The sequence below is a fragment of the Triturus cristatus genome, chromosome 5_1 (assembly GCF_964204655.1).
Source record: "Triturus cristatus chromosome 5_1, aTriCri1.1, whole genome shotgun sequence".
NCBI lineage: Eukaryota > Metazoa > Chordata > Amphibia > Caudata > Salamandridae > Triturus > Triturus cristatus.
In genome coordinates this window covers 785,408,182-785,422,198 of record NC_140587.1, presented here as the reverse complement: position 1 = coordinate 785,422,198, position 14,017 = coordinate 785,408,182, and the positions used below count along the sequence as shown (strand labels likewise).

The window sequence follows — 14,017 nt, the reverse complement described above, 5'->3', positions numbered from 1 at the left end:
GGCGGGGCCCCTGCTGTGTTGCAGCCGCACAATCTTGAGATCTAACTAATCACACTCTGCACCAACGAAGCCTCTAGCACATCTCTGATCTCTGACCTCCACTTATGCCCTGCCAACAATCCTTCCTGATGAGAGCACTTTCAATTGAGCCTATAGCAACGCTTTCACTCACCGTTATCTGGCCTCAACGCAGCCCTCAGCCCATCTCTGGACCTCTGACCCCCTGCTGACTACCCTTCCCACTGAAGACACCTCCAATTGTTCCTACGGTAAGACGTATACCCAACCTTATCAGGACTATGTAGAGCTCACTGGCTGCACCAACCCCTGCTGAAGAGTCGTCCCTCTAATGAAACCCTACAAGTGTCGAGGCCCTTTGTGAACTGCCCATAGCATTAGCTCTTCTGGGCTCTCTATGTGTGCTCTGTGGGCTTGATGGAACTATGAGGACACCCCCTGGGTGGATACCGAAACTGTTTGTACCTACCGCTAAGCCCGAGCAACCTTGTCCGATGCCCTGTGGAGCTGTCCTATGCAGCTATAGAGGAGTCTGGCTCCTTGGCCGTCACCTACCCAGCCGGTCATCTGACATTGTCTTCCTCGTCTCCCCGTTCGTGTCTCCTTCGCTCCCCCTCCTCCTTCTCCCTCTGTGTTCAAACTATTGTAACTATGTAACCGATAACTCGCTGATTCAAATGATATAACTATGTATCCTGTAACTCGCTGATCTTCATGTAAAGCGCTCTGACACCTCCGGGTCTAGCCAGTGCTATATAAAACTTTGCAAATAAATAAAATAAATAGGCGAGACTGATTGCATTGCAAATGCTTGTTATAGTAACCTGCTGCTCACATTATACTTGACAAGAAGGTCATGGAAAGTCATGCCACGGTCAGTCATGAAGTGACCCAGCTGATGGCATTTACAACAAAATAAATGGACCTTCTTTGGCGCGCGAATCCAGTCTTCTATAATCTGACACTTTTCCTTCTTTCTTGCAGACGACTTTGCAGAAGAGGAGGAGGTGCAGTCCTTTGGCTACAAGAGGTTTGGTGAGTAACAAGCCTTGCTGTGGTTTTACGACAGTCACGTTGTACCAGACTCACTTGCGCCAGCAGTAAAAATATTTAATCAGTCAAAATGTCAGCTAGTCAATGAAACATAGAACTTCGAAATGCAGTATGCCTTCACCGCGCGACACTGGCGGTGGTTCCACCATCAAATATAAAGGCGTAGCCCACCTTTAAAGAATGTGTTATTACGTATTTTCTAAAACAAATCCGACACATTATTTTTCAACTAACCATTTCCTTTCTGTCCTCATGTCATTACTCCAGAGAGCGTTAACGCAGCACACATGGGTGTGTTTTGATTTACCTCATCTTTTCCATGGTGTCAAAGCCTAATTAATTTTTCCCCGTATTAAAGAGGTAGCCTAATGTCTTAAAAATGTAAATATTGACAATAAAGCTGGATATTCCATGTTTCTGGGCCTGGCGTTTGATATTAACAGGGTAAATATACTCTTCTTGGTTTCAATTTCTGTAAAAAGTTGGCTCTGTTGTAGAAGCTGTACACCAGCGTGCGCGTGGAGAGCCGGATGAAGAGGTGTCCAGGGCCAGGCAGGGTCACCTCAGCAGTACGTCACGGAGGCGCCAAACACAGTGATTACCTCAGGGTTACACTGTGACGCAGCACTCATTGGAATAAATATTACAGTGCTTCCTCCCTTTAAATGAACTAGGCATTCTCAGCGAAGCTGCTATTTTTGCCTCCTTCAGAACTTGTATCCTTTTCTAATGACAAGGCAGAAAGGGAATATATTGCTGCTAGTGTACAGAATGGCATTCCGTCCTTAATACTTCATCATACTGCCACTAAAAATGTCTTGCTCCTTCTCATACTTCACACAAAAAAGGGGATCAAAGCATTGGTGTCTGCACTAGACTTAACGTCCCACAAATGGAAACTTCGGGTGCAAAAAGGCTTAGGACACAATCCCCTAGGTCCTAACTTAGAGAGACAAGATCTACAACAATATAAATAGGATAGCCCAGCACTCTAATAATAATAATTAAATCAACATCCAAATCATATTTTGCATTATATATCCATAACATGAGCAGTTCTCAGTAGGTAGTAATTTTCCCAAATGAAAAAAGAGTTGATCCAATCTTGTAATCTTAAAAATGATTCTTTATTCATGTTCTTTAAAAGAGTTCAGAACAGCCACAGCCATACTTAAACTCAATTTATTAAAAATTAAAAATTCCAAATACAAGCTCGACTGGCTTGTGTCAAACTTGTACTGCACTGGAATAAACCAATGAATTATAGGTAATCATCTTTACTCCAAGCCCCAGTCCTCCCCATCTGTGAGGTTGGCCACGCCACTTCGAGCCAGCATCCTTTCTCCAAACAAACATGATGAAAATGCAAAAAATTGTCTACTCTTACCCATACTTCTCATGGCCCCAAAATAGTCCCTCCCCCTCCTCCACCTTTTGATAGTAACCAAACTTCAGAACAAGGTGCCAAAGAAAATTAAACAAGGTGGGAGAGAAAAAGAAAGGAACGGGGGACATGAACGGGGAGAACTAGGGCGTGGAGTAATGAAGATTACTGGCAACTAGTTCATCACTCTGCACCTTTCTTCCCCGTCCCAGTCCTTCCTTATGAGGATATACCAAGTTTACAATATCTGTAGGCACTACAAAAATGGTCTTTACCAGATAGCCATGACTACTTAAAGTTTACTTGATAAGATAAAAACTAATTATTTACTGCATAATAGATTTAAATACACCCTATCCAAAAATAAAAGTGTTCGCTGTAGAAATATTCAACTTATAATGTTTTGCGATGGTGTTTGCATTAAACCAAGTTGCAGCTCTGCAAATCTCATCTATGAGTATTCCTTTAGCCTCTGCCCAGGAAGCAGACACCCTCTGGTTGACCGACATTGGATATTTTCTGGCATCATTCCTCTCATTGACTTATAGCCTGTGAAATTGACACACGCATCCGCTTTTGATAGAGGTGGATGTGATGTTTTTCCCCTTATTGACTGGCCCAAACAGAACAAAAAGGAGTCAGAATCCCTTAATGCCTGCGTTCTCTCAAAATATACTATGAGAGCCCTTTTGACTTCTAAGGAAAAAATAACATCCATTTGAGAATCAAAAAATTGTATAATTACCTCCTGGGATAAATGGAATTGAATCTGTATTTAGGATATGATCTAATCCTCACCTGATCTGGATAAAAATCGAATGTAGGGAAAATAGGCAAGTAAAGAACTTAGATTATTTTACCTTTGACGTTAGCCAAAGCAAGGAGGTGGGCTCCAGGGGTTCAAAGGGTGAATTCTGAAGACCTTTTAATATAGTGTCAAGATCCCAGGGAGGCACAGGAGTAGATAGAACCATTTTTTACTCTTAAACATTTAAGAAGTCTATTGACAAAGGGACAAATAGGAGCCCTGCAGAATTCACTAAAACTCTTAAAAGTTGCCCACTGAGTATCAAAGTGTAAGGAAGTAGGATTTAATGATTCCCACCCCCACACCACGAGGAAACGTGTCCAATGCTTTGAGCATGAAGCTAAAATAGGCGGCTTCCTTGATTGTTACATGCACAATGCTGCTTCCTTCTAGCAACCTAAATGTTGTAATGTGGCCCTTTCAGCCTGTAGGTCATGAGGTGAAGAACCTTGAGGTTCGGATGAAAAAGGCTGAGAAATCTGAGCGGAGACGGGCTTGATGGCAGGTGAAAACACTGACCTTCTGACAATTGTTGCAACATAGGAAACCATGATCTTCCCGGCCAGATAGGTGCCACCAAATCACGATTTTCTCTCCTCCTGAATCTTTGAAGCAGTTTTGGGAGGAGGTGGGTATGTGGAAAAGCATAGGAAATGTCCTCTGGCCAAGGTATTCATAGCGCATCTGTCCCCTAAACCTCTTTGCATCTAATCTCTGTGCAAAATTCGTCAAGGGGGGCATTGAAAAGAAATGCAAAACGTTCTAGCCACAGATAACCGAAAGTTGTTGCCATCAGTTGTAACGCTCCTTTCCTCAACTGATAATTCACAGCCTATGGGATATTTCTGCTAAGTTGTCTGCTTGAAAGTTCTGCTCCCTGGAATATAGAAGGCCCTTAGGGACAGCAGATGAATCTCCGCCAAAGAACATAGGGCACTCTCTACTTTCGATAGGATCTTTACTTTTGTGCTCTCTGGCCAAAGTATGTAGCTCTGAGTCACTTTGTTGTCTGCCCAGACCACTACAGTTTCCCTTCCTAGTGAGCTGAATTTTTCAGGCGGGCTCTCAATATTGCAGATAATTCAATCCAGTTCAATGACTGGAGGGCTTCTGATTGCGACCAGGCTCCCTGCATCTTCATTCCTTGCAAGGTCACTACCCACCCCCACTGACTCGCATTAGCTGTGAGCATTACGGGAATGGGAGATGATAAAGGGACGTCCTTTCAGAGATTCTCTGGTGTTAGCCACCAGCTAAGACTCTGAATTACACTGGGCTCCAAAGGAATGAGAGTCTCGTCGTACAGTGAATCTGGAGCCCAATGGTATAACACATGAAGAACTAGAAGCTTCAAGCGATGTCTTGTCCAAGGTACTACAGCCATAGTTGCTGACAATAACCCCTAAATCTTTAGACAGAGCCTGGCCGATCCTGAGTTAAAGTCTAGAGACTTGACAGATTGTTTTGCAAAGACGTTATTCTGATATCTGACAGAAATACACGATCCTACACTGTTTTGAACAGTGCCCCAATGAACAGTTTCTCCTATTGTGGAACGAGGCTGGATTTCTTCCAGTTGCTGAGAAGGCTGAGGTGTTGAAGGAAGTTGCACACCCTCTTCACATTATTCACTGTCTAAACAAAAGAATAGGCAAACATTAGCCAATCACCCAGATATGGGAAAATGTCAATACCTTTCATGTGTACGAATGATACTACGAGAACAAATGGCTTCGTAAACCCCAAAGGCTGAGGCTAGACCAAAGGAACTTTGAACTAGATTTGGCGGCCTTTGACCGCATAGAAATACTTGCCTCTTTGGATAGATCAGCACATGAAAATATGAAGCCTTAAGATTGAGCATTGCTAGGAAATCTCCTCTCAAAATCATGAGATCACAGTTTGGATTGTAGTGATCTCGAATGTTACGTAGAGTACAAACTGATTCACAAATCTGAAATCCAAAAAAGGACAGAAGGTTCCATCTTCGTTGGGCACCAGAAAGACTAGGGAATAACTGTGATGATTTCTTTCTGCATTTGAACCTCTATCCCAGCTCCTTTCTCTACTAGATCTGTTATTCCTCAATTAATTAATACATTTTGATATCTGACTTCAGCAGACGGGTCTGTTGAAAAAGTGGAACTAGAGGCAGATTTTTTAACTCTATAGAATAGCCAAGACTCCTAACAGAAAATTTTCACTTGCCCTTTATTTACAGACCCAATTTGTGATAAAACATCAACAACCTGCCCGCCACTACAGGAAGCAGGTAGTCATGCTTTCAGTGGCTGGTGCTGGGCATACTGGAGACAGAATTTGTCAGCGCTCACAGACATTCTGGGCAACTTGCCCACAAACAAAAGAGTTTCACAGGTCCTGAACACCCTGCATAGACTGTCTTTGAAGGAACAATGTCTCAGCAAAGATTGCACTGCATAAGTTGCTTACGATGCTGCTCTGATGGAAAAAATGTGATGCTGTATATGCCCTTTTCAAAGAAATTCATACATTCTTGTTTACTGGGTCTGGTAATAGCGCCTTCTCTGACTCCTTGGAAGAAGATGCCATAGTGTTTAATATAGTCTTCGCCTTGGGAGTATGGGGAAAATCATCAAATTTTGTTGAGCATATATATTTCCTAAAAATCATGAAAAAGTTGACCTGTCAATGTCCTTCCACTCCATGTGCAGGACAGCCTTTAAAATGAAAAGAAAGGTCCTCCGCTGATTGAATATTATACTGTAAGTGAACGACGGTATTGTGGCCAATGGCACGGGAAGAAGAAACACTACTTTTAGTATTTTCTTCATGTTTGCTTGGAGAAAGGAAGCTGGCTCGAGAGGGGGAGGGCCAACATAATAGAGTAAGGACTGGAACAGGGAGGATGGGTGTGTAGGTAATATAAAATTACTTGACAGGAGAGAGGGACTCCACAAACCAAGGGGGCAGAGCACAGTAAAAGCAGTAAAAATATTTCTCCCTTTGGGAAATCAATCTAGCATACATAGATCTCGTGACCACCAGGCAACCCTCTTCTCTCACACCTCAAAGATTTTTTCAATCACAAATAAGTACCACACCCACATTGAATGTGCACAGGACTTTTAATTATATCAAGAGTAGCATGCAACAATCCATTTACAAACTGCTCATAACTGTTGTTATAGAGTAAACTTCTGAAGCATTAAAAACATGCAATATTATAAAATGGATGCTGTACAGTTCAAAATAACAATTGTACATAGAACGACATCTACAATTGAAAAGGAGCGTCAATGTCCCATCTGTAGTATCCAATCAATTATTGAGTTCATTTAGCGAACAAAAGATCCATAGGCAAGCTTGCTTCGAATGAGTATTCCATTTATTCTTTCACAAAATCATCAATCCAAGACATAACATTAAAATTCGTCAGCCTACGCGTTTTGTCCTTACTTGGGCGTCACCAGGGCTCTAGTTTCTAACCTAAGCGTTTCCCTTTATAGTCCTTGTTCTCTTCATATCCTCAACCCATAAATGTGGAAAAGTCTGTCCTCTTGTCAGAACGTCTTCTACTCTGATCTCCTTGCCACGGCCTGGCCCGATAATTACCGCTGTGTACATAGAACGGCCCCTTTCCCCACAATACAGTGCAAAAGTTAATCTGACAATTTAAAATCCTTTCAAGCAATACAATTCAAACAGGAAAGAAAAGACAAGACAGTACACATAGATCAATTCCAGTGTTGCTGGCCCACTGTAAACTCAAAAAAGTAATATGTCATGTATCTCGCTACAAATCATCTCTCATATAACAATGTGTAGCGGATCCTGCATAATATAAAACTATGTTGATGTGTTTCGGTGGTTCTTATGGTATATTACCACCTTCTTCAGGACAAAAATATACAATCTCTCACAAAGATTCTTAGCTAGACGAATAACAAAACCTGCATAAAGGAGTTGTACATTTCCAACAATTAAAAAATCACATTGCAGACAATATCTCAGTGGTACCCAAACCATACTGTCAGGGCATTACTTAGCTATGTCCCATTAGTTGAGGGCAACTTCTCTGTGTACATCTCACAGCATTCTCATATTTTTTTGAGTAGGACAAGTTTTTTAAATAAATATTTTATTGAATTTTTATAAGCATGCCCCATTGTACTTATATGAATGTGGATTGGTAAAGTCACAACATAATAACATTGTGCACGGCAACCACAGATTTGTTTTTTTTTTAATTGTTTTTTTAACTGACTAACATGGTGTATTTAAAATGCATAATTCTGACTTCAAGCGCTCATTCAGTGAGTGTTGTTTTACATTTATGCAAGTCTTTATTTTAAAGGCAAAGTAGTGTTTCATTCTGAAGAAAATGTAGAATTTTCCTTACTATGTACCTGTGACTATCATGAAATGCCTTAACTTACGCCTCAGTTGTATATTACATAATGACTTTACGTATTCACAAAAAATAGTTATTTTTAAAGATAAATCGATCCTTTATTAAAATTTGGTGTGGCTTTAGCCATGTATGCTCCTCAGGTAGCTTAGCATTTTTAACTTAAGTTCCAGAACGTGTAACTTTTATACACAAAATCCCTACTACATGGTTTTCTTTATCGCTATAATGTTCACCATGTTTTAAGCAGGGACTCTGCCTCTGTTGCTAATCTGTTACTGATCTAATTTGTTACTGTTGGTGTGAGGAGCGCACTCATCCTTCCTTTGAGATCAAACATAGATCCTAACCAAGTCCCACCATAAAATATAGTGACATGAAGATCTGAGACGAGAGGCTATGTAAATACATTTCAACCCTCTCCATAGCACTAAAATAAGCACACAGGCGTTCCCCATTAATGGCAGAGTGTTCTCAGTTGAGCTGTGGGTGGTGTCTTCCCAGTGCTTCTGGTGCTGATTGAAAGACTGAAACCCAGTTACTGGAGATTTCATTGCTATTCGATCAGCATATGTTACACACTATATCTAGGGGCTGTTTCTTTGGTTGTCTCACAGATACTTCCATAGTGAGTTGGGCTGAAACCTGGTGGAGCTTAGAGTATCCCCTGCCTCGGATCTAGTTGTCAGCATTGAGACAATTTGTAATCCGCCTGAGTACTTAAGGCAGCCGCTAAATGTCTTGTGACCTTTTCTTGATCAAGTTATGTCATTACATGTCTTGTTTTAATGTTATTGGGATGTTGTTTGTTCACTGGTGAGGAACAAGACGAGGAAGTGGGAAGAGGGAGCTATTGAAGCGTTATGTACATTTGTATTTCTTCACTCTTGCTGCAATGACTTGACCTCCAGGCAACTGAGAGAAAACTGCTCTGCCATCTTAAATATTTCTTATGCTCTCCTTTTGGGTGTAAGCTAGTACATGTTCCTGATGTGCCAAATTGTTGGAATGTTTTTAGTGAAGGCACAGTCCTAATGCACACATAGGTGAAGGACCACCAATGAGAGATTTCTTGAGACCATCAGACTCATTTAATTTATTACATTTAATAATCATTACTTAAGGACAACATTTAACCTGTGCAGCTAGTAGTGAAGGCATCAGAGTACACTGCCAACTCTTGATAAGCATCCACGGTCACTATATTATGTTTCTAATGGATTGTCCTTGGGTAACTAAGATCCCAAGAGAAAACCGTGAGTCCTAACTGTATGAATCCTTTTTATTTATGAGTATTGACAAAGTTCAACATATTTCTTCAAGACTCAATCGATCTATCCTAAATTTAAACTTGGGCTATTATATTCACAAAATAATATCAACTTTTGAAACAATTTCTCTATAAGCCAGGGCCGGACTGGCGGTAGCGGGCATCGGGCCTTTCCACAGGAGGCTGGAAGGGTGGGGCATAGTTTTAAATTGGTGAGGGCCAGTGTTGTTACTGGGGGCTGATTTTGCAGCTGTGCTGCAGTATCGGCCCACAGTAACAAAAGCAGCAGCCCGTCATACTTGCAGCACCCCCTCTCCACCTCCGGGGAGGGGGGGCAGGTAGTCTGACAAAATTGCCTCGGCTTATTTGGGTTCCCAGTCCAGCCCTGCTATAAGCCTCAATTTAGCCAAAGAAGTTAGAATTAAAAGCCTAACTATGCAAACAATTGGACAGCCAGTGAAAACATTTGACAGCCCTAGGCCACCCCTGCACCAAAGTTCACCATCGGAGGACGTATACTGACTGCATCCATACTCTCTTCATATAACTCAACCTACATACAGTGGTTCCTGGGCTGAAACCCCTGGTCGCATGTCACCCAGTGTCCATTTATTGGTAGTATTTTTGGCATTGTGTATATTATATCCTGCTGTGGTCACTGTTGCACCTGCACCTATATGTATTCCACCCTGCTGAGTATATTTACTCTATCATTGTAAAGCTGGCTGGTACACAACGCTGGGGTAATTCAAACTATGCTCTAGATAACTAAAGAACAGCAAATCTACAGCCACATCCCTTAAACAGCCATGAGTGTAAACATTACCAGATTTCTGCTACATCCTGTATGGTGCCAGTGACCTCAGCTTGGTTGGTTCTGGTTAGTGCCTCTGTATTTTGGCTGTCAAACTTTGGATTCAAGTTTTTGCTGTGCGTACAGTGACTACTGTTGTTGGGTTTATTGTTTAGCAATGTTAGAGCCATGGAGGACGGGTTTACTATGAGCAAAATCAGAGATCCAGCTGAGCACACCATATACAGTATTCTGGTTCTCCTCATATATTTGATAGTGGTTTCACAAATTTGGCTTACGCAAGCCCATTGTATTAGATTGTTTGCAGTCTCTGGTGTTCATATCTATTATACACAAAAGAGACACATTAAGAATGCTTTGTAGTGGTTTTTGGTTACTGAAATAAACTATTTTGAAAATGTAATTTAATTAAGAATGTTTTTGTAGTTATTTTAAGTTACTAAAATAAACTAATTTGAAAATATCATTTAATAAGCTGAATCAATTTTAAGACTGTAATTTGATAGACTATGTGAAAACTTATTTTGAGTCAGAGGGATATTTTGAAGAAAATCACTGTGAAGTATTAATTATGCACAGATCCTCTTGTTTCTAGATGCCATCAGCATGCATGGCTATCACATTGCATTTTCATAGCCAGTAACTGTTACAACCACTTTCACTGTTCATGCAGGCAGTAAGTGATTTTTTGAGAGTTAAATAAACTACATCCAAACATGTCTAGGTGCTCAAAAAGTGCAACTTCTGGGTACAAATGTGAGGTTTCCTACACTCGCATCGCTTGACATAAGGTCCCGCAGATGGAATTTACAGTCATGGTAAATACATGAGCCTGGAAGATATTCCATAGTATTAAAATCTGTTCTGGAGGTGGAATATGGGTCTCCTAGAGAAGGGATTGGGTGGAGGGCATTGAAATGATAGTGAATTATCACGAGGTCTTAACTTTGTGGTTAGTCACAAACGTTCCCAAAGATTTAACACACCCACTTAGCACGATTATACATACCATGGTGAAAGCTTAAGCATATGTTTAAAGTGAGTGTGAAAGGCACACAAAGACGCCCATATTTACTGGGGAGTGGGCCTAGGGATCGTCTTCATTAGTTACATTATTGTCTAGCTGGAGGAAAAAAGTTAAACCTGCAGTTATGCATTACTGCACACATTGCATTCCTGATTTGTGAGCAAACTCCATTTTGTTTCTAAACTGGAATTATCCGAGGACAAAATGTAGGAAGAAAATTAGGATGGTTGCATTTCTGCATTTTTAACCATTCTTTGTGAATTGTCTCCCTAGAAAGGGAACATTATGTATAGTAAGGGTCTTAGAAAGGGCTTTCTGGAACAGTGCAGAACACAGCATTTACCGTGTTGCATATACATGGGGAGGGTTAGAATAAGTTATGGTGTGAGGGTGAGATGTAAGGTGAAATGTACAGGCTAGAGTTTGCGTAGGGATGAGAGCTAAGGTTCGGGTTAGAGTACAAGTTAGAGATGGGGTAAGGTATTGGGTATGGATTAACTTCAGGGGTTGGGTTAGGATTAGAGTTTGAGTTAGGGTCATGGTTAAAGCAAGGAGTGTTGTAAGGGACATTATAAAGAAAGTTGTTGGGGTTAGTGTTAAGAGTGGAGTTAGGGTATGGGTAAAAGATGGGGCTACGTTTAGGTTAAGGGTTTGGGTAAGGGTTATAGTTAGAGCACTGAGCTATAAGTGATGGTGTAAGAAGAATGGTTGCATAGGTGATGGTATGGGAGCACTGACCTGTCCTTAAATAGTAGAGATTGCATGGTGTAAGAGAAAATAAAATAGGATTAGGATTACAGAAGGAGTAACAGGAATTAGGATAAGGGTTAAATATATCAAAGTACAATTCACAAGCGTCGGAAAATCAACTTTTTAATGACTACTTTTTGCATTTTCCATAAACAAACTTTAGCCACAGCTTATCACCTCTGCTTTATTATTATTTTTATTACTTTTATTATTATACAACTTTCATGATAAAACACTCAATTATCCGTGATGTATGTGATCCTCTATCAATTATTTTCAACGTAGCCAACAAATACCATTCTCTGAAAACAACCTCTCCATTCCTAAATACCAAAGGGCTACGATGCTCCTGCATTTGAAGTCGATTTCTCACTTTTAGGAGATTCACAAATGTTCCAGGGAGAATTTCAGAAATCTAAGAAAGTCAGTATTTTATGAAGTATCGAAAATGCAAAATTCATGCATGCAGAATTTCTACTAGGCGGGGAATTATGCATGCACACAAAATGTGTAACTTTTACGCAGCTTGAAAGTATTTTCGTTCAATCAATCGATCAGTAAGCTTCATTTGATTGTTTAATAACAATCATTAAAGCACTTGAACATTCAAAAAACATTATAAAGATAAAAACATGTTGAAGAGAATTACCAATTACAATTAACAATAACATCAAGCCATATTTTATGACATATAGATTGGTTTGATGACCTGTCTTAAAAATGCAAAGCTTATCGGCGTTGATTAAAACATATCAGTATCATGTACTAGAAGTTTAAAATAAAAATTCAAAGGTTGAGTTGATAGCATTTGAATAAAGCAACTTAAAAAAAAACCACAGAGTAGCAAACAAACTGATTGAAGGATGCGTAACAGGTTCAAGGCTGGTTTACATTGATAAAATCCGTTAGTCTTAAAAACAGGTATTTAAAATGTTTTATTAAAAGGTACATAATATTTACAAAAGAAAACAAAGTGAGACAATGACTGTACAGAAGTCTCGCCACAGGGCGAAACCAGAACCGGTGCAGTATCATATTTTCCGTGGTGGAAACACAACAAAGTTCTAATCGTCCCTGCTGACATTTTGTGAGGAGCAATCTATCCCACAGGTTCCCAACCCAGGATGGTTCAATACCATTGCTTGTCTGAGTGATTGTATAATTGCGCCACAAAGGTTTGCACAATTCCTTCACTTCTCTGGTTGCATTAGAAAAGGACAACTATAATTTTCACCCTGCAGATATCTATCTTTTTTGAGCAGATAAGGTGACCTGTACAGGTCAGGTATGCCGACGGCCTTAGAGGCATTCCTAATATGTTTGTTTATTTATTTGCAGAGTTTTATATAGCGCTGGCTAGACCCGGAGGTATCAGAGCGCATTACATGAGGATCAGCGAGTTACAAATTACTTCAGTTACAGGAGCCAAGTATAACATAGGAGAACAAAACCGTGATTAAACAATAACATGCGTTATTAGCGCCAAGCATATTCAAGACACACGACCAATGGAGCAAGGAAGGTAGAGGGGGAAAGGTAAAAAGGGGTAAGGAATGCATATCAAGTCGGCAGACCGGCAAGGGGGAAAGTACTTCACGGGGACAAAACAGTTAAAGTGAAAGAACAAACAGACGGGCTGGGGACAGACAATCCGAAAACATCCCGTGTAACGGTGAAAATATAGGAAGGGAGGGGTGTTGGGGACCTAAAGGGGGGGGGGGGTCGATAAGAGGAAAAAGGTCAGTCAGAAGAACAAAGGAGCAGGCCAGCAGCAATGAGGATCTGTTGAAACCGCCAAGAGGGAGGACCCAGGTCACGGGAGCCGATAATAATTAACTTGAAATGGCGGGATATACAAAAATCCAATGTAAAAACCATAAGGTAACTGACTCCACGGCTCCAAGCAGGGCAGGGAGGGCGAGGCAGTCACAGGATCATGGAGGGAGGAGACGGGGGAGAGAAGGAAACACAGCAGAGAGACGAGGAAAAACTATGTCCAATGTCCGGCTTGGTAGGTGACGGCTGAGGGGGTGAAACCAGAGCCAATCTCCTCTATAGCTGCCTAAACAGCTTCACTGGGCATTGGCCATGATAGCTCGGGCTGTTGAAGCCATGGGATCATGTGGCCCCTTTCACATGACATACGATCCGATATAATGTCTTGGATAAGGATGGTGTGCGTATTACCTCATATTGATATCCTAAGTAGGAAAGGTGCTAACTTAATTCGGCCTTCCACATAAGTTGTACCTAATTGCTCATGAGTAAAGAAATGAGGCGTGGAAGATGTAAGACATAATAAACGCTTACCAAAATGATTCTCCTTTTATGTGCAGTTTTGTGACATCACAATAGCTTCAGATACCTGCCCCGTAAGTCGAGTCAAGTCAGGTAGACATTTATGTTCACACATTTTCAAGCGGGGCTAAATGGGTTTACTGGCTACATGGTTGGCAAGAATAAACAGCACATTTACTGAACAAGTAAAGCACAGGCATCTGTT

General features: G+C 40.9%; 1 protein-coding gene across 1 annotated transcript in view; it reads left to right on the top strand.

Annotated features, from left to right (window-relative positions):
• Nucleotides 1–14,017, top strand: part of COLEC12 (collectin subfamily member 12) — a 517,500-nt gene that overhangs the window by 44,180 nt on the left and 459,303 nt on the right. The window contains exon 2 of the mRNA XM_085605803.1: nucleotides 1,003–1,053. Within this exon, the coding sequence (XP_085461929.1) occupies nucleotides 1,003–1,053 (51 nt within the window). The remainder of the gene's footprint in view (nucleotides 1–1,002; nucleotides 1,054–14,017) is intronic.